The 21,117-nt window shown below is 38.1% G+C and overlaps 2 protein-coding genes across 5 annotated transcripts in view; one reads left to right on the top strand and one right to left on the bottom strand.

Annotated features, from left to right (window-relative positions):
- LOC142342898 (arrestin red cell-like) overlaps nt 1-21,117 on the bottom strand; it is a 553,550-nt gene that overhangs the window by 232,395 nt on the left and 300,038 nt on the right. The gene's annotated exons all lie outside the window — the stretch shown is intronic.
- The window catches only part of LOC142342896 (uncharacterized), an 81,382-nt gene continuing 80,402 nt past the window's right edge, over nt 20,138-21,117 (top strand). Inside the window, exon 1 of the mRNA XM_075394551.1 lies at nt 20,138-20,997. Within this exon, the coding sequence (XP_075250666.1) occupies nt 20,934-20,997 (64 nt within the window). The 5' untranslated portion in view covers nt 20,138-20,933. The remainder of the gene's footprint in view (nt 20,998-21,117) is intronic.

Genomic DNA, 21,117 nt, shown 5'->3' with positions numbered 1-21,117 from the left:
TCTTTCCTTTTTGATGACCTATTACTTAGTCACTTCATCTAAAAAGTTCAAAATGAACAGTCAGTATTGAAAATTGAAATCAAAAGTAGAAACGGGGTAATTAGTAAAGCCCAGCTTTAGGGGCCCGGAGTTTGAACTTTGTTTTAATTATTCTTAGTTACCAGGTCTGACTATTATTGCTAGTGTCAGACCTGGTAACTTCCAATAAAAAACAAGTATGTTCCTTACTACGCGATTAATCAAAATAGCACGATCTCAATTGTTTCACGCATTTGCTGCTATTATGCAAGTTTTGTCTTATTTAGCTGATTCAACGCTGTAAAGCTGAAAGATTCCAATTGTAGGTGTATATCTGGGTTTTTTTGGTACTTCGAAAACACTTTTTTTGTTTTATTGCTCACAGCCATTTTGATAAGGCCTGGGCGCTCAAAGGAGCCCTAGGTTAATAAAATACGGATAACATTGTGTTATAAAAGTAGGGGGCGTCCAATTTGTACCTTTGCAAGGAGTTTTCAAAAATTTGTCTCATTTGTGCTGATTCGGTCCAATTGCTAAAAACGTAGATCAAAAGTTCCGAGCTACATCTGTTGATATATGTCAATTTCTTTTAACTGAAAGCTTGATTGCATTGAGAATTGAATTTTTTACGCGCCTCTATTTGTTGAAAAACATGGAGATTTGTTTAAGTCTTTTTGTGTGCCGCTCTATTTGAATTTTTAGTTGTTCTACTCAGGTTTTTATACATTTTTTCATAAAAACCTAACTTAAAAAAAGATTTTTTCTTAATTAAATGCTTTTTCCCGAAAACCGAAGGACACAGTTTTGAAAGCCTGAAGCAAAATTTCTAAGCTAATTGACAAGGGAAAAAGGTTTTTAGAGGTAAACAAAGAACTTCTTTGCAGATACGACATTCAACTGATATTCAGTGTAACAGTTTTGATTTCCACGGCCACCCAAGACCGACTTAATTTGCAATTTGTCACTATCTTAACTAACAGCTTGTTTAGGTTGTTTTTTAACAAAATTTCTGCTGATTATGAGAATGTAGACCTAAGAATGTTTTTTTTCCACAGAGAATATCCACCTTGGTGGCCAGAAAATTCATTTTAACCACCACAAAGTTGGTTAATCAGTTGGATTCGTATTTCAAATCATTTCTTCAAAAATCCTCACTTGGGACGCAAAGCGTAACAATTTATGTGATTTTGTGTTATGAAATCAATTTGCGTTTCGAAATTAGTCATTTGGTAATTGTCCATAGAGAATTTATAATTGTCAGGTCTACGCAATTTTTCTTTGAGGCGTCTGTTTTTTGAGATATACAAAATTTCTATCAAAACAACTTAAAATTTTTTAATGATGTCTCAATGCAATTTATAGCAGAAAACTTTGGAATCAAAAGTGTTTGTGACGAAAATGTTGCCTCAAAATTTTGAAGGAAAATTGCTGATAGCTTCTGTAGTACTCAAAATATTTGCTGATAAATACAGAAAAAGAACAAAACTGTGAAAACGTTTCAATTTGTTTCTGGTGCAAAACATTTAAGTTGGGCGGGCTGAAGAACTTTGAATTTTTTAAAACTGTTTCATACTTTAGTTCAAACTTTATAAGCATGAAATTTCGAACAAAGCATCTCATGCTCCGGTCAGTACCTAATCCAGATTTTACTTAGATTTTATAGTTTTCTACTAGATTAGAAGCCAGGACAAACGGAAGCTCCGTTTGGGGCCAACTCGAAGTGGTTTCTCGAGCTCGCATAAAGGCAGCGGCACTGCAAACTTCTGGCAAACTATCGCCAAACAGGTGTAGTTCCAGGTGTTCAAAGATTCCCGGAAAGTAGCTCTTCGGTATAGTAATTTTGGCAAGCTTAGGTAGTTCTGCACTACATTCGAGGAGCCTTTCTACAGTGTCTTTTGGTAGCTCATCATCCCAATGCTGCCCGCGGACCAGATTTCTTTTAGTAACAACCGAGCACCAACGATAAATGGTGCCACTAGACCGATGGGATCAAATACCTTAGACACTAGGCTCAGTACCAAGCCTTGTTTTGATAATATAGTTACTGTACTGGAGGTACCTCGACTCACAACTAGAGTATCATTGTTGTGGTCACATTTCAACCCAAGCACATGCGAAGATTCCTCGTTAGATGACGCGATTACTTTTGGTTCGGTTGACTGCGGTGATCCATCAATTTGATCAACCAAATTTGGTACATTGCTTACAAACTTAGTAATGCTTCAACTCACCTGGATCGAGAAGATGCAACAATTCCTTCGATCTATTGAGAGCCAGCTCAGGGGCTTCCACCGAATCTAGGTAATCGTCCGTGTAGAAGTTTTCTAGGACGGCTTGGTTGCTTCCGGGTACTGACCTATGTTATCTCGGGCCGTGCGTTGTAATTCATAGTTAGCGCAAGTGTACGAGTCCTTAGCCCCGAAAATATGGCGCGTGTTTTGGTAAACTTCAACATTTATTGTGGGGTCCTTCCGCCACAAAAACGCAGCGGTTGTTGGTCACGGCGTGGGACACCAATCTGGAAGAACATACCCTCGATATCTGCGGACTCGACGAGATGGTGTTGGCAAAAACTTTGTTGTACACTGATTAGGTGCCGGAGCAAGTCGGAACCAGTGAGCAAATATTTGGTCAAAGAACAGCCGTTCAACTTCGCTGCACCATTTGGTATTCTACGCACTTTCCCCGGTTAGTTCGGTTTGATTACGGAATATGGTAGGTACCATTCTTTATCTGACCTCTGCTCGACCATGTGGGAGTCAGGAACTATTATTGGATAACCTTTGTCAAGGTCCTCATGATGGTAACTATCTTTTAATGTTGTCTCTCTTGAGAGCCGCTTCTCAAAATAATTAAGTTGCACCAGTGACGAAAAGTAGTTATTCGGTAGCTGGATGTTGTCATCCGCGCACAACATATCAACATCGTATCTTCGGTTTTGATGAAATGTTGTTGTTTCGCGTATTTCCTGCGCGCGAGCATCGGTTGCGGATCGTGGGTCAACCCACTTGTACGCGCCGTACGGTTCCATACCGTACCATGACTTAACTGGACAAGCTAATTCAAAAGCCTGTTCAATACTGCTTTTGAAACACGTCCAAAATGAACCTGAACTTGACGAGAGTGGAGCACTTAGAAACAAACCTATGGGCAAGCGATAATCGAAAGGTGAGCTTTTTTGTTGGCTGAAAAATACTCTAACGGGCGGACGGCATGGTAGACATCCTGCCCAAGTATCATCTCCATGTGTCCATAGCTATATTTGACTGGATCAAGGACGGCCAGATGTGGTTGGGTTTCTTGCATGGAATTAACGTCAATGATAGCGGAACCTACGTTTAATGTTTCCCTCCATAGGAACGCACAGTGTGCTTCGAAGTCTTGATCTTTATGAGGTCTTACAATCAATTGGACCGCTTTTGTGTTAATTAATTCGTCTTTATTTAACCCTTGAAGGTCAATTATAATGCGGTACCTTGCAAACCGAGTCTAGCTTCGAGACTATTGGAGACCCAAGGGTTACTGCGAGCGGTATCGCATAAAACCAACGCTGTGGTATTAGTTTCAGAAGAATTAGTTAGTTGCAACTCTGTCACCTGAAGGAAGCCTTTGACATCCCTGACAGAAAACAAAGTGGTCGTTTTGTGTGGTTGCTATTTACCGGTGGATGGTTTACTACTACCTACATTTGACTTTGAATTATTAATGTTGTTAATTGAGGGTTTAGCTTGAAAAACCTTTTCAGCTCCATGAAGTAAGGTATTATGGGAGCTGTTGCAGCCATCTTTCCGATATTTACGGGGACTTGGCATTGCCAAAACGTGTGTTTATCACGCAAACAAGAGAAACAGCTTTGCTTCAGCCACAACCTTGGCTCTCTGCGTGGGAGTCTTTTACCTAAATACACGACACTCCCACAGCCGATTAACGCCTTTGCATACAATGCAGATTGGGACAGATGTCGGAGCATTCTGTTGCGGCTTCTGAAGACCTTTTTGTTGACTATTTGCAGCAAATGCCTCTGATGCAACTTTTGTCTTGGTTACTGCGTTGATCGTATCCTCAGTCTTAGTTTTAGTTGCGGTGTTCTTCATTAAAATGTGCGCTTCTGCATTCTCCTTTAACCAGTCGATAAAATCCAGCAGAGTAGGCTTCACCAAATTATTTTTGACTATACAGAGTGATTATAACTCCTTCATATTGGGTGGTAGCTTTCGTACGGCAGTGTCGATAAGCGCAGCTCTTTAAATCCGATTTGTATGAGAGCTATTTAAAGACCCCGACAAGACTTAGAATACACTTTGGATAGCTAATAATGTTATTGCAATTGTGCATCGTCAATGGGGGAGTGCTGCTGAGTTTGTCAAAATGGGAACTTAAGACCGCCTGTGGTTGGCCAAAGTAACGTTCTAAGGTCCTCAGTTCGTCTTTGTACATTGCACCGCAGTAAGTGAATTCAGCTTAAGCTGTTTTGGCTTTACCAGTTACGAGGGTCTTAAGTTTGTCAGTTTAACGTCATCAGTAGGAGACTGAGAGTCAATTGCGCTTTTAAGCTGACCAGACCACTGATGCCACTGTAGGGGATCCCCATTTTATTCGGACTTCTTTTTGGGTAGCGGGTCTTTCCTCTTACTGCATATGGCGTCAGCCAATGCCTTGATCAGGCTTCAACTTTCAGCTGCCGGTGCGGGAGGCGTAGGATATGGTTGGCCACCCCAACACATCGGTATTGGAGATGTATGCCCTTATGTTGGATGTATAACTCGCGTGACAAAATGTGGCTCGATGTTAGTTGTTGTACTGATGGGATTAACGGGAATACTACAGGTTGCAGCGTGTTTGCTAATAACATTTGCGGTGGAGTTGACTGCGAAATTTTATGACTGATGGCGGGGTTTACAGTGCTTTTGGGTAGGGTCGGTTGAAAAAGGCTGCAAAATTTGTCGCCTGATTCATGTTGGGGGGGGGGGGTTCTGCGAAAACCGCCACAAATTTAAATCATTGTTGCAGTTAAGGGGATGTTTTGATGAGGTGGGACACGGTAATAGGCGAGCTTGCAGCGAATGAACAGTGTTTTGCTGTGGATTGTCGGGGACGGGTAAGTACGCTATTGCGCTCGCTTGAATAGACGACGGAATCAAGGGAGGCTGAGGATTGAATAATTGCTTAGGTGAGGTTAAGGGTGTTAGGTTTACGAGTGGGTCTGGAAGTAGAGGAACAATATGCCGGGGATGGGTAATAGGGAGTTGTGTTTCGTATTGAATGTTAAATTGAGGGTGGATTCTGTTGTTGTGCAAAAGGAGGGTTGGGCAGATGCAGCTGACCAGACATACTAGAGTTTTTTGGTCCAAAGCTTACGGCGGATTGATCCGTGATTTGACTTGCCTTCGGTTTTTGTTGAAAAATCAAGTACAATTATACAAGAATTTGATGGTGCCATAACAGGTGTCGGTGGCTGGGGAGTTGCATAAATGGCTGAATTGGTGGGAATGCAACATTTTTGTACGTCGGCGTGTACTTGGTTCACTGGGTTCACCTCACCACTGCCTGAGAAATTATGTGCCTGCTCGATCCTTCGATCACTGACGGATTGTTGCAGTTGAGCATTGATGTATTTCCAATACAATGCCGAATATACTCTTGCTGAGCGATAGAAATTGCAATTCCGAGCCGTGTGTGCTGTGATAGCATTTCAAAGTGATTTCACTAACCGGCAATATTATTTGAGTTTTCTGGAGGGTTGCTAAGGGCATTGTCTGAACGCGATGATCAGCGGTTGCTGAACAGTACTAGAGAAAGTTAACTCACTTGCAGCAGTCAATGAATAACAGGGTGGAAACAAATTTTCCCAATCCTGAAAAAGTTTCTGACTTCTATCTGATCACCTATCTTTAAGTAAATCTAGTTCACTTGAGTGAAACAAAGAACGATTATCCATGAATTCGGCCTGATCTGATTTAGCTGCGGCAACACGCTGGCGGCGGTGCTCCTCTAACCTCTTCTTCCGCATGGCAATGTCGTGTTTTTGCTTAGCAAGGCGCATTGCAGGTGGTGCCTATTTTTTTAGCCTCTTCGCTTTTAAGTTTTGCCATGGGAAAGTTAATTTTATGCTGGCTAGCCATTTTCGACGTAGTGAGGGGCGAACTTCGCTTAGTCAGGCCTTGAGGATTAACGCCATCGCAAACGGTGTATCGGTCAGCAACAGTCAAATAGCATCTAGCCAGAGAAAAATAAGAAGCAAGAGTTTATCATTGTTCTTCATTACATCATCCAACCATTGCTCAAGGACAGGATAGATTGAATCGGGGTTCTTTGTTTTACTGGCCAAGTCAAATAGTCGGATTCTAGATTGGATATTGCATTATAGAGCTTTTTAATTTCACTTGCTGTTCGGCCATGATCTTGAAATGGCTAATTTGTTAATGTTTAGTAACTTCCACACGAACACGTTGAATGGGGGTTAAACCAAACCCAAATGACGACGAATTGACAATCAAGCCGGCCAAACGGAAGATCATGAATACCGAGCAGCCCAGTACTCCGAGAAAGTGAGTAACAAAGCGGAGAGAGCGTGTTACGTGCTTTTAAGCAACGTGATACTGAACAGGAAGACAGTCGACCGACGAGTGAGGGCAGCGTGGGTGAAGCGCGACGAAACAGGAAACAAGACGAACGAGGCGTAAAAGACAAGCGAACGGCCCACAAAGAATCGATAAATGTAACGGACCGGGCGGAAATGCATGTAAGAGAAGCGGCGGGACGGAAACGCTCAGCGAACGATGCACGAGGAAACGGGAAAGGAAACGGACGGAACGGAAATATCAGGCGAAGGGCGCACGACGCGTCGTGAAAACGAAGAGCGGAAACAACGAACGACTAGTGCACAGCGAAACGGGAAGAAGGGAGGGAACGGACAAGAAACAAACAAGGAACGAGCGGAAAGATATGAAAGTACTATGCTAGCAGACCACTGCAACAAACTGAACCAAACAAAATAGCCGTAACTCCAGAAGTCGCACCCTAGGAAGAAGAAGAGAAGCTACTGCAAGACAAGCTAAAACAAATCCTTGTGGGGCTTAGTATACAATAACAAACTAATTTATGGCAAAGCAGTAGTGAACTAAAAGTATGAAAAGAGCAAGAAACTTACTAGCCGTAACTCCAGAATAAACTTAATTCATACCCTAGCAATGTTCAAACCTAAACAACCGATCAGCATACTAACAATGTTAAGCAAACTACAGCAAAAGTCAAATAAAAATCAAAGTGTTTTTGTAGACTATGACAGCTGGAAAAGTGAAGGAACAATATAGCCGTATTTCCAGAATGAAATTAAGTCACACCCTAGAAGGCAACAAGACAAAACCAACTAATAATCATACCGATACACAAACAAACAGCAGCAAATGTTGATATACTACAGCAGGAAAGCCAGTAAATAAGAGGTGTTGAAAAGTCAGGAAACAGTCCAGCTGTAACTCGTGAGTCAATTATGTCAAACCCTAGAAATCTACAAGATCAAAACAACAAACCAGCATACTAGCAGAATCAACATACTGAATCAGAAACAGATATACTTCATCACACATGACAACATACAACATCGGAGGAATAAAACAAGAGGATAAATGAAGCGACGTTGAACGCAAAAAAAACGATACAAAAATGAAACAAAAATGAAAACCAAAATTTTGGGAGAGCCACATTATTCTAATATAAACGGAACACGGAGATTTGAAAAGTTCAAGGAGGAATAAGACGTGGACGGTACGAAATTGAATCTAGCAACGTGAAAAAAACATGACAATGCTTTTTATAGGCCGGCCGGAGGTTGTGATTTTTTTCACACCTTTTCTGTATTCAGTTTCCATCATTTAACAAACCTTTACTTTGGAAAAAAATAATCTTGACAAATTTGTCAAAAACTTACACTTTTGTCCATTTTTTTTTCAAGTTTGGTCAATTTTTTAAAAGTTCTCGAATACGGAATGGCAATCCAGTAAACTGAACCGTTTTAGGCTCGAAAATACGATTTATCAATATTCGGTATGGATTTTCTAAATTTTTTAGAAATGCATCAAAATTGACCAAAAATTTTCAACATTAAACAATTTGGCACTATATTCTGTTATTTTTTTCATAACTGAGGTTAATTTTTGTTACACCCTCCATAGCAGACCAATTTTTTTCTCAATCTCCTAAAATTTCAAAAAATTCAAATTCGATGTTTTTTTCCAAAACAAATTATTTGTAGAGGATTAATGGTGACCGGTCACAAAAAGTTAACAGCCAAAATACCCACTCTTCTAAATACCAGTAATTGGGGTGGAACTTGCTTGCCGTTTAAAGATCCCTAGTCGAGACCGGATGGTTATCTTGCGGGAATTTGTCAGATTCTGACAGATAGATAATTATCTTTAAAAATTAGAAGAAAATGATATTGCAAGACTCTGCTCCAAAACGTGTAATCTGGCAGAGCCCGGCAGAAGAATGGCCATCTTCCAAGACTCTGGTAGAAAAATAGTTATCTTGCAAGATTCTGATAAAAAGCGAAAAAAATTGTTCAGTTTGAGCTGCAATTCAATTGGTTAATAATATCTATTCTGCTCAAAATGTTTCTCAGGAAATTTTTTCCAGTACTGTTGTCTTATCGATCTTATAAAAGAGCACGAGAAATTTTGAATATTAATTAACAGCGCTTGAAAAAAAGCTGCAACATATGGTGGTTTACTGAGTTACTTTTCCAAAAAATTTTTTGTTTATATTTCACGGAGAGCACATGACATACTAATTGTGCCTCAATGGAATATAAAAATTACAACAAATGCATTTCCTTATTTCATCAGTTTTTCAAATTTTTCGTCTAATTTATGCGAGAATACATTGCAAGCTCATTCAGCGTTTTGTTGTTGCACAGTATACTAACATAAGAGAATTCTCAGAGAAGAGTAAGTTTCGAAGAAACTCCCGGAAAAGTTTTTAAACTACACGAGTCATACAAAAAAATGTTATCTTATGTTATCCTGACATAAATTAGTAGTCTTGTAAGACCCAGACGCAGAATTGGTTATATTGTACCTAATCCTTGTAGAACCCTGCCTGGAAAAGGGGTATCTTGCTGGAATATGAGAGAAAAATGGTTATCTTCTAGGAATGTGGCAGAAAAATGGTTGTATTTTAGGAATCTGGCAGAAAAAGGGTTAACTTGTAGGAATGTGCCAGAAACTTTGTGCAGAAGATGCATCATCTTGTAAGAATCTGCCAGATTCCTACAAGATAACCATCTATTCTCGTATGTTAATTTTACTACAAATTATGAATTTACTATGAGAAATAGAAAAGATGGGAAAGATTAGTTTTAATCCAGATTGGTCGTACTTTTGGGCTTTTCTACGAGTTTTTGTCGGTTTCTCCTTGCAGAAGAACGATAGTAAGTTATCAAACAGTGAAGGCATCAAAAGTTAAATTTCTGAGCAAGCAAATAGAAGAAATGGAAGTGAGATATGTTACCCTTTTTTAACCGCTTTGTAACCTTTTTAACTCAGAACCCAGGGGCTCAAAGCTGGCTCGAATCCCTCGTGGCACCAATTTAAAGGTGAAGGAAAACAAACACTCTTTCGTACCTTAAATCGTTTCTATATGGCAACACATAAGTCAACGTATAAGCTTTTTTACAACGTCTTAGTATGGCCACAATCATAGCAACAAGTGGTTTTTAGACGGCAATGTTTGATGCTTATTTGGCCAGTATTGTTTTTTCTTTGGTAACAAATCACTTCGATGAATCCGAAAACCCGAATAAAAATTTTGTCCGAATTTTGTCTTATTTGATAGGTCTTATGATAATGATTATTCAAATTTATGTAAACGAACTTTTTCCAAGCTCTGTACGTAAATTGGACGCATTTCTATGCGTGTTTTTAATTTCTGAATCTGATTGGTTAATATTCTCACGCTTTAGTTTACTTAGTAACATGGTTCCTGAGCAGGCTTGTTTTCAACTCGAGCGGCGTACATCTGTGTTTTGACTCCACTGCAAATTTGCCTTGTCCTCTTTCATTCAAGACGCCGGCAAATTGCTTGAATGTCTGATAGTTTCAATCGTCTCGTTCCCTGATTAGCTAGAATAATTTATACCGGAATGTACCGCGAGTCGTCTTCTGATTTTTCTGCAATTTTTGTTAAACGGGTTGCAACATGCGTCCTAACCCGGACTTGATCCGTCCATGGCGTCAGTTCAAATACTTTTATCCTCTCACCAGAAAGTCTTCTCGCTCTCACAGAATTACGCCATTTCAACTTGCCCCTGAGTTGAAACCAGCCTCCCAATTTCACAGGGATAGATTTTATGTCTTTTTACGCAATCCTTGACTTAATGATAATATATTCAGTGAATTTTGACCGGTTTGCGTAATTTGTTTGCGTATAAACTCTTGTATTCTGCTACAGCTTAAAGTGAATCATCACTGAATGTGCTTGGCCACTTGGCCACTTTCAGAAGTGCGTTTCTGATTTGGCTACTGCAATATGATCCCATTGGATACCATTGGAGGCCATAGACAGAAGCTTCATTTTGTGTTGTTGTGGTCAAAGTTATTTAAGTTAGGTTTTGCAAACACCAGTTTACCTGAAGAGTTTTTGACGTACTATCCAACGTGTCTTTGCAACGATAGTAATTATGCCTGCCTGTCATAAGTTTTCCCCCAGCAACAACATCGTTGCGAAATTTTGTGTGGTTCAAACTATCTTTTTTGGTACTTGAGATCTGTGCTGTCTTTGAAGCATCTTCTGCTGAAGAGAGCATCTGAATAAAGTCGTCCGTGTAAAAATATCTGCTGACAGAGTATACAGCCGGAAACGAGGCAAGTGTAATGGAACATCTGCTCTTATTTGTCCACAGGAAGCGACTTGAATGCTGGTCATCATTTTTGATTTCTACCTGCATAAACATAGCCCGTAACACCAAACATATGCTCTCAAAATTTTAAAAAAGGTGTCCCATACACATTGCACAAATGATTGAGTCCCCGGGGAATGCGTCGTTCTTTGAAATCTACTTTTACTTTGAGGCAGTTTTCGTCACAGGTCTTTTTTGTCCTGTTTTTACCACACTTTGTTTGGCATCTGAATCGCTGCCATTTTTACGTATTCTTGTTTTCAACTCTTTGTGATTTTGGTCACGTAACGCTGTTCCACTTGATTGTCCTTGTTAAGATTGATTCCTTGTTTCTGAAGAGTGTTCCGTTGAATAATAGCCAAAAAGCAGTTGTAGGGCACTGTAAATTTGCCCCTGCAAGAAGTCCAGTCTCAGATGGGCTGTCTTTTTAGTAAAGTTTCCGTTGGCTATCGCTCTCTTCAATTAAATTTTTGATGGAATCCTGACTGAATTCCAAACCCTTCATTTGCAGTTAATTTCACGCAGCAGTTAATTGAGCAATTAGAACTGCTAAAAAGTATTATCGCGTTTTAAGTTTTTTGATATGCTGTGGTTAGGGTTTTTGCTATTCATTTCTGAGGTTCAATTAGTTTGGCGCTACTGGTTTTGGAAGTTTATGACTTTTGCCATTTTCTGCAGGTTTTTGCATCTTTTTGCTTTGTCTGTCATTAATTCCGACAAGGTTGTTTTATTATGTACTCATTCTAAGGACGCATATACTCAATGTTTTCAATAGTTGTTGTTTCAAATTTGTTGGGGATTCTTAAAATACTAAATTTTAATCTTGGTAAAAGAAACTTTCTGATTTTTAAAAGCTTTTTCTGTTGGTTTTTGCGCATAGAGTCAAAGACTTTGTCGACTGTCTTAGTCTGATGTTGCTTTTTTGGATTAAATCTTGCGTCATAATTTAATTCAAATCTTTAGATTGAAATTCAGGTCGTGTCGTGTTATGTTTTTTTTTCCGTACGTTACCAAACAGAATAACATGTTCCAATGCAAGAATTGAATTTGGGAAATCAATCCGGCCTAATTTGCTGTTGGCTGCTGAGTGAATTTCATTGACACCTTCCATAACTTCTAAACTTGGAAATCCTGCCTTGGAGAGCGCAATTCTAGTAGAAACACTTGGTACAATTTGCTCAGCAAACAGAAAATCTCCTTTTCTGTCTACGCTCTTCCGTCATAAGGATCCTCCTCATTGTTTAATGGTGGTTGAAATTGCAACATGTTTTTACCGACTAATACTGTCTAATAATAACTACTTATATTTCAGCTATGTTGTTCTGAAAAACAGAAACTCAATTTTCAAAATCTGTTCAGCTCATTAAAAATGTTTCATTGAGGCTAAACTTCCTTCCCCTGAGAACTCTTCCCAGTTTAAAGTTCTTAGGAAACAAAAACTAAAAACCTTAACAAGGATCGATCAATTATTGGCAACAATGCAAACAAATAGAATCGTTTCATGGCAATTAAATGAATGAGTCAATTCATCAGATCATACTAATATTGATCTTCTTTTCTTTCTCATTGGAATGAGAAACTGTGCTAAGTTTTCGTTTCCCATAAAGTGCTGTATACAAAAAAAATTACATTACAGGCTAAGAAAATTACAAAACGAATCTATGTTTTAGAAACCAAACTTGTCTTAATTGTTCTGAGAAGTTTTTCAACGCGACCATGAAATCATTTTTTCATAATGTCAACATCGTATTTATAACACATCCGCTGATTCTGTTTGAAGTTTTCAAAGAGTTAACCCTTTGAAAACTTCAAACAGACTCAGAAACTGATTCCCTAAATGATTTTAATGGAGTACAGTTAATGTTTGCTTCTAAAACCACAACCTCGCAAAGTTTTTAAGATATGCGCTACTGTGAACTTAGACTCCTTTCCAAAACTTTTAATCGTGCCATCTAGCAACATCTTGTTATCGTTACGATGTTGACATTATGAAAAATGATTTCATGTTCGCGTTGAAAAACTTCTCAGAACAATTAGGACAGATTTCGTTTCTTAAACAAAGATAAGTTTTGTAATTTTCTTAGCCTGTAATGTAATCTTTTTTTGTATACAGCATTTTATGAGAAACAAAAACTTAGCTAAATTTCTCATTCTAATGCGAAAGAAAAAAAGACCTATTTTAGTATGATCTGGTGAATTGACACATTTCTTTAATTGCCATCAAACGATTCCATTTTGCATTGCGGCCTATATTTGATCGATACTTGTAAAGGTTTTTCGTTTTTGTTTCCAAAGAACTACAAAATTGTGATCTGTTCTGTTTCTCCACCCCCGGGTTTTTATGCCAATTACAATTCATGCGTTGTTATATAGCACGTTAATGTGTAAAATTTTGTACTTGCTCCTTGGGGTGCGTAAAAGTAATATTCCCACTCAGCTGGGGTGGCGGTGGCGGGCATAATAAATCCCAAACATGAATTTTTGGCTTTAAATAAACTCTGTGTGTTGTTTTTTTAAAAAAAGGAAACCTTTGTTCCATGAAAAACATTGGATTTATTCTGTTTCGCCCTCCCAACCCACCCACAGAATAGTGCGCATATATTTTGCGCACTTAGTAAAATGCTATATTAAATTTAATGAAGGCTTATGAAGCACTAGCGAGGATGAAACAGAATAGTTTAAAATCTGTCGTTGAATTTTCGTGCTTTTTGTAGCATTTTGAGCCGCTTGCAAAATCAACTCATTCTTTTTGATTAATTCAAAACACTTTCAAACGTCATGTTTGAATTAGTGTTTTACTATTTTATAATTTTACTCTTCAAATTGAATGTTTATTTGTGTCAATTTGATCGTCTTGAAAAAAAACAAAAATAACTTGTGCAATGGATGTAGTTGAAGTCTCAACAATGAAAAATAAAACCTCAATGTGCATTGATTATAGATTCTTTTTGGTTAACGTTGGTTTCATGACAAATATATGAGTTAATTTATCACACTACCTCAAAACTAGAATGGCTAGATCTATAGAACTTTTAGACATCCTACCATTTTCGACATCCTACCATTTCACGTCAAAAAATTTCAACATGGAGAAAGGAACTGCGATGGTTACACTAAAAGTATTTCATTACGTTTGTTTAGGTTTTTTCACAAGAAAGACACAGTACAAATGCTATGAACAACGCTTCACGATCAAAGTGGGTGAACATCGAAGGCATAGTTTGTAAAGTTTGCTTAGTTTGCATTATCTAGACGGCATTTACGGAGTTTGGAGAAAAAAGATAATGGATTTCTTGGCTAAAATGCTGATACATTGATCAAGAGTTGTATACTTGCTGATTTTTTGACTGCTATATAGATCGATTGCTATATAGAAAGATGCACTTTTCCGTTTTAAACGAAACATCGTTTCTTGTGCAAACAGGAGTCTCAAAATTAACTATAGCTACATTGTACCAATTGTGTCACATTCCTCAATTGAGTGGAAACTTAATTAAGTTGAACTTAAACTGATTGAGAATGTTCAGAGAAAGGTAACTAAGTGGACCATGACACCGTTAGAACTAAATTACAAGCATGTTGATAATTTAAATAAAAAACTAATTTTACTTACGCCATCAATGTATCACGAAATGCATGATATATTATTACTCTCGCGAAAACTGTATACAAGGGGCTTTCAAGCTCTGCGACTTACGCAGAAATGCTTAATTTCCGGATTCTGCCAGGCAATGGAAACCCGATTGAAAACTTCCTTGAAACTAAAATCTTTTTTTAATTTCAATTTGAAAACAAAGTCATATAGGAGGTCAAATATCATTTTAATCAATTTTTTTCTCCACTCGATGTTTGCAATAGTAACTATGTTTTACAGACAGCTGGCACAGTCAAATTTTTGAAAGTGTTAGTTTTTTGAGTTTCGAGAATTGCGACAAGATGAACTCTGAAAAATTTTCCTCTCATTTCCTAAGAGAATTATGATAATTATTATTATGACGCTTTTTGACTACGACGAAAATTATTTTTTTCCGTCTTTGTCATTGATATCACAAAATCAGTTTAAGCGTTTACTCTTTTCAACTTTTTTAGAATTTGTCTTCCTGGTTATCGAAGACAATTCAAAGGACACGTGTGTGGTTAAGCTAATGATAGAGTCAATGAACCAGCATCAAGAGAATTTTTTATTGAATTTGAAGAAGAGAAACATGATCAAATTAAATTTATTCTAAGTGTTTTTGTGTCCAGCATTGTATCTTTTTTTACAACGTCTAGATATTTGTGTAGGAGTGGAACTGCTGGCTTAAGAAGAGCAGTAGAAGTAGAGATATCGGAGCCAAAGCTCTTTTTTAAGAGACCTGGCCATTTTCTCCCCTAGATTTTATCCTGAGGTTTCTGTCATTTTGTCAGTTTTTGTTTAATTTGGATTTTGCAAATCAGGATAATTGAATAAAAGATTTTTGTAGAACATGAGAAGCCAGGGAAAAATCGAAAGGTTAATGAAATAGGGGGAAAAACGCAGAATAACCACAGTCCAAAAATCACAAATGAGACCGACGTTTCCTCAAGTCTGACACAACAAATACAGAATCTTATTGATTATGATTTTCATCACGTTTTTGGGATGTCATAGATATAACTCTACTAAAAATACTACTAAAAAAGAGAACATACATAAAGTACTTTTTCTCGACCATCAATCAAACAAAACACACGTCGAATATGTAGACTGGGGCCCAAGTGTTGTCGAGTGCGTTTGCTCTAATTCAGTTTGGGCCTATTCTAGGTTCAGTTGTTGATTATCAGCAGCTGAGAACATTTCTCATTACGGACTGGTCCCTGCCACAAATATCAAAAACAATGTTGATGCAAGAAAACAACTTGCAAAAAACTATCTGGGCTACAGTTAGAAGCGGTCTTGATGAAATAGGCGAGGAAAACCAGTAAGGATCCGATGCAGACGTTTGCAGCTCGCTCGGAATATCTCTGCCTTCAGAGAGAATTTGGGCGTGCAGTAAAACTTTTGTCAAAAAATGAGGTGGCCAATGATAATAAAGAAATAATGAAAGAGATGAAGAACTGGAATCCATCAGAAGAAGTTCAACTGATCGCAATAGATGATTACAGTACGCACGCATACTGATTCGAGGAAGCTTGTGTGTTAAGTCAATTCAAATTTTTTTCCAAATTCACAGCAGCTAGTCACTCAAAAACCTATTGCGAGATCTTTCTGAATGCTTTTACATGCGCCGTCCACGACCAGACCAGAAATTCTATTTCGAGCCTCACAAAACTAATGAAAGTAGCTCTCAGAGGGCAACTCCCCAGTTAAATTGCTTCCTCAGTCTGCTCTGTTTCGGTTACGCGCGCAGAAAAGGCCAAATCATGTGTCCGCCCGATCGCCGTAGAAAACTGCGGGGTCCTATTGCCATATGCGTTGCACAAGAAGCCAATTCGGAGGCTGATGAACTGTTTTGCTCAAGTCAACTTGGCGTTGATGTTAAATGGATCTGCAAACATTGTAGATGCAACAGAACAAATCATCCAAAAGCTATTAACTACTTTAAATGAAGGGGCTACTTCAAATTGACTTCAAAAATGGTTTTGATTTACGTTAAGAGAAGCCTTTTGAATGAAGCTCAAAAATTTGCACTCTCTTAGGTTTTTTGGTTTTTTAATGCTACTCTCAACATAGACTACTCTCACAACAGGATTTTGTCATTGCAATTTACCTTCAAAGTCAACCGGGAGTCCAACTGGTAGATCTCTTGAGGCCAATTTTGTTATTATAGGCTATTTGGCGTACCACTGAAGATCTTGATCAAAAGTTGCCAAACTTTATTCAGCACTGTTTTCACCTAGGCGATGTATTCATAGCAGAAACTCAAGAAAGGCCTGGCGAAGCACAAGAACTTCTGTCAGAACGTGGAAAGAAGTGTGCTCTAGAAATCACAAGGGACAACTGCGAGTTGTGGTCCACCACGTAGTTGGAAGCAGTTGATATCCGGATAAAAAACGGCCCATAACCAATCGCAGTATTAGGAGCAGCAATTGGATCACCAGTTTTGTTGCTTCTTTGTACATAAATGGGAGAATATACTTGATAAGTTATTAGAAATTCTTGACCAATTGAATGATCCTCAGTGTGCACTGAGAGTTTTGCGTAGCTGTCTCGGGCACCCAAACTAACTATGCTGCCGCACTTCGTGCCCTAGGAGCAACAAAATGTTTCAGCAACTCGATCCCCTTAAAGTAACGACTTTGGATAATATACTGTGCTCCGTAATCAGCAGTATATCATAAGACGTGGCATGCCTTTCACTTACCAATACAGGAGCTGAAATAAGGCGGACTTTAGACCGATTCAAGGCTGCATATGTCGGCTCCCTATCCCACTCAGCAAATTCAGTTGAACGAATCTCTGGAGTGCACCCAACAGACGAGAGCAGTTACACTGAATCAGTTAACAAGCTTAACAGTTTGGCTACTTCTCAGTTGATTCAAGAAAAAATCAGGAGAACTTTAAAACTACAGCTCTAAGCATCCTTTTTGACAAAAGTACCAACGCCACGGACTTATATTTAGGTCCCTAAATCAATCAGGAGCCTAATTGACGGCCCCACTTCTCCCTGCCCTTGGTCTACATCTTTGCCCCAACTAATGCTGAGCTACTCTAAAATTTCTGTAAAGAGTTCCTCTATATGACTCTGAAAGAAAATTCCTAACTAATTCTGAGCTGTTCTGACATTCAGTTCAGTAGTTGCACTGTTTGACTCAGAAAAGAAATGCCCATATTGTAAAACAGGGTTTCTGGTTTTTTATGGGATCGTGCTATTTCATCTCATGGTCGAAGCGACATCATCTTGTGTCAAGATATAGTAAGAGACACCATAATGGCAGCATACATGTCAGCCAATCATTGTGCTGTTTGCGAGCAGAAGTATCGTTTACCGGAAAAAACTTCGAGACAAAGAGGCGTGTATTTCCCCTAGTTTTACTGCAGGAGAACCCACCGCTTTAGACGTCGCTATTACGTCCGCTCTGCAAGCCAGTCTGATATCAGATGTGGCGAGGACGTTTAGTTATGCTCTTAGCCTTCCTGAAGGCAAATTTATTGAGCAATACTATAAGAGATGTAGCAAGATGGGCATACACTTCATACCAATGGCCCTAGAAATATTCGGTAGACTATCTGAAACAGTGAGCAGAACACCGAAACGATTAGTTCTCTTTGCTGATAACAGAGCTATGCAGCCCTCAGACTTATCGATAGCCTTCAATGGGTTCACTTAAGTCGTATCAAAAAGCGCCACAATGCTGATTGCTACGGAGAGGCGATTGTGAGCCACAAATAAAAAGTGGACTGTCAACAGTTGTATTATTTTTTACGAATAAATCTGCATCGACCATTTAGAGTGAACAAATCTTTTTTTGTCTCCCCCAATGAGTGAAGAGACCGCGTTTGCTTGGTTTGAATGGTCGAACATTGTCACACAATAGGAGGAGATAGCTTTTATTATACGATTGCGATCAAGGAGTCGAGAAATAACGAATCAGGTATAGTATGCGAATACCAAAGGAGCTGCTATGATTGGATATCTAAATGATTCATTGAAATTATCAAACCTTATTTCTTTTACTTTAATTGTTAATTTTTCGTTTAAATCACGCTTTGGTAGAACCAAATTCAGTTTTTTTATTTTCTTGAATAAATGGGAATCGTAAAACGTCTATTTTTATGTTTTCTTCTACTTGTTCTGACGAGAACCAAAACTCATCAAGAGTAGAAGCGGACCTTGTAAGCATTATGTTGTGATTTCGCAGAGCCTAACCTGCTCTCAGTCTATTAGATATACATCTCTGTTTAACGATTTTTACGGTTTCAACTGTTTTCAAACTTTGAATATTTTCTGTGGGCAAATGACGTGTTGGAACATTATATGCGAAAGCACATTGCCGCTCCGCCTGTTTTGATTGAATTTGGCTCAATAATGAAAGTACATTATTAACTTATGTGTGAAATGTTGGTGTACATCCAAATATTTTTCGTTTCATTAGTCTTTGTTAAACTTTGAGGCAACTGATGCTGCACTAATTCTGTTCTCTTATTGGTTTATATGGAGAAACATCTATTTGAGGGCAAGAAAAAAGCAGTAATAGCTATCAGCAAATAAGCATACATTGATTTATAAGACGTGATTTTTTGCACCTTCGTCATACCATTGGTTTCCACTCAGGTTCAGAAGTTTTCAAGGTAAGTTTTCGATTTTTGTTCAGTTTTCAAGGTAAGTTTCCGATTTCTGTTCACGGTGAAAAATATTGACAGCGCTCAGGAGCAGGTTTGTTGTGATGTTTACTTGGTGGGAAGCTGGGAAATTTTTACGCAGTGCCATAAAATAATTTTCCCTAATCTTAAAGTCATTATTCATCAGAAGTATGTATTTCAACCAGTTCTTTTTAGAAAAAAAAGTAAGTGTGTTGTTGCTGTTGTTTTTAATCAGTTTTAGCCCCTTCCTTTGCTGCTCTTGCTAAATTTTTTCAATTAACATGGCTGAAAGTGTTTCCAATAGAGGCAAAAGGTGTACTTTAGGTAATTCTTTTAGTTGTTGTCTTATGTCTTTGACCGCTTTTGTTGAAATACTTTGACTGATTAGATGCGCCGCGAAAACTTACCTTTCCCTCTCTGTTGTCCACACGCGATTACAACACTATTCGTAAAACATGGTCGTCAAAAAACTTTGACATTTTCGAGAAGATTTTACTTAATAAATGTGTCGATGAAAACCCGGGATCATGCAAGGAACTTTTTCTATGGCCTCTATGGAACCATATATGGTTCCTGGATATGGTTGCCAAGAAAGGTCAGCCCGGGAAGCGGCGTTATGTCGTTTCACCCTTACTTTTAAAATGACAAAAACTTTAACTAATTGAACCAATTGATATTTTTACAATGTATTTGCGGTTGTTATCCTGCTTATAATTATAATGACTCATAAAAGGACAGAAACGTGGTACTGATTAGTTCTGGGACTAATTCATTACGTCATCAGCGATAATTTCAATATCCTGTTTGATAACTCTGTACAAACTATCGTCACATCCGGTCGCAATTACGTCACAAATCTTGAGAATTATTGAACAAACTAGCCTTAACTGTCAAATCCTTCAAAGCAGATAGTAATTTTGCAGACTTTCTAATTTAATCCTACAAAGGTATACGCCATTTGTATATTAAATAAAACTAAAAGTAAATTTGTTTCAATATCTTTGGGTTGAATTTTGCGAGCAGAGGTGAATTTATATATTTAAGTTTTGGGTGAAATTAGTTACTCTTTAAAATATTTGGGGGGCTTTGGAATATAATTTGAATATCAAAGGTGCGGTTTTGCTATTTGTACAAGTTAATCTCTGATATAAACGACAGCTTAGTTCGTTTACTCCGTTAGTCAGATAAGTTTGTGTCAGTTAGACGCTTCGGGTCGATTTCTCCTCTAAAATTCCCCCAAATTTTGTCATTTTTGCTTATTTTTACACTACAAACAATAAACAAAGGTCTCCAAGGGAGCTTTAAAGACCTTCCTTTGTATTGAAAACAGTGAAATTTCCATATTTCGGCGGGGCTTCAAACAATAAACGCTCCTAATACTCTATCATTATGAATGAGTTATTTTTTATAACCTATATATAAGCTCCTAAAAAGCGAAAATCATTTTGGAAATGAAAAAGGAAGCAACAGTGATATACCACTGCGTTCTCACCTCGTAAACTTCAAGAACACAAGCTTTACATTTCTGTCAAAATTGGCGCTTTTCCTGTCTTTTGTGGAAAAACGTTCAATAATTTCAAAGGAAAAGCTCTGAATTACCCCGGCACATTGTTATTGATTTGTAACTCAGTATTACAAGTAAAAATAGTGGAAAGTTGACGGTTCTGTCTTAATTGTTATCAGCAACCTCTAATTGCTGCTCATTATTTTTCCTTTTGAAACCGTCTCAGATATTTCTTTCGTTTGTTGTTGTTTATGGATTCGGAAACACAGTTTAACTCTACGACCTCAAAAACAGAAGCCAAACTCAAACATTCAAGTGAGTATAATGCTAACTCACGCCCTTTGCTGAACTTTGATCAAAATTTTTGTCAGTGTGTCAGATCAGGCTTTCGAGAAACTTATAAAACAAGACCAGCTGGTGTCCCATGAAAATAGT

Source organism: Convolutriloba macropyga, chromosome 7 (genome assembly GCF_964194025.1).
Source record: "Convolutriloba macropyga chromosome 7, txConMacr16.3, whole genome shotgun sequence".
Lineage (NCBI taxonomy): Eukaryota > Metazoa > Xenacoelomorpha > Acoela > Convolutidae > Convolutriloba > Convolutriloba macropyga.
This window is presented reverse-complemented; position numbering and strand designations above follow the sequence as displayed.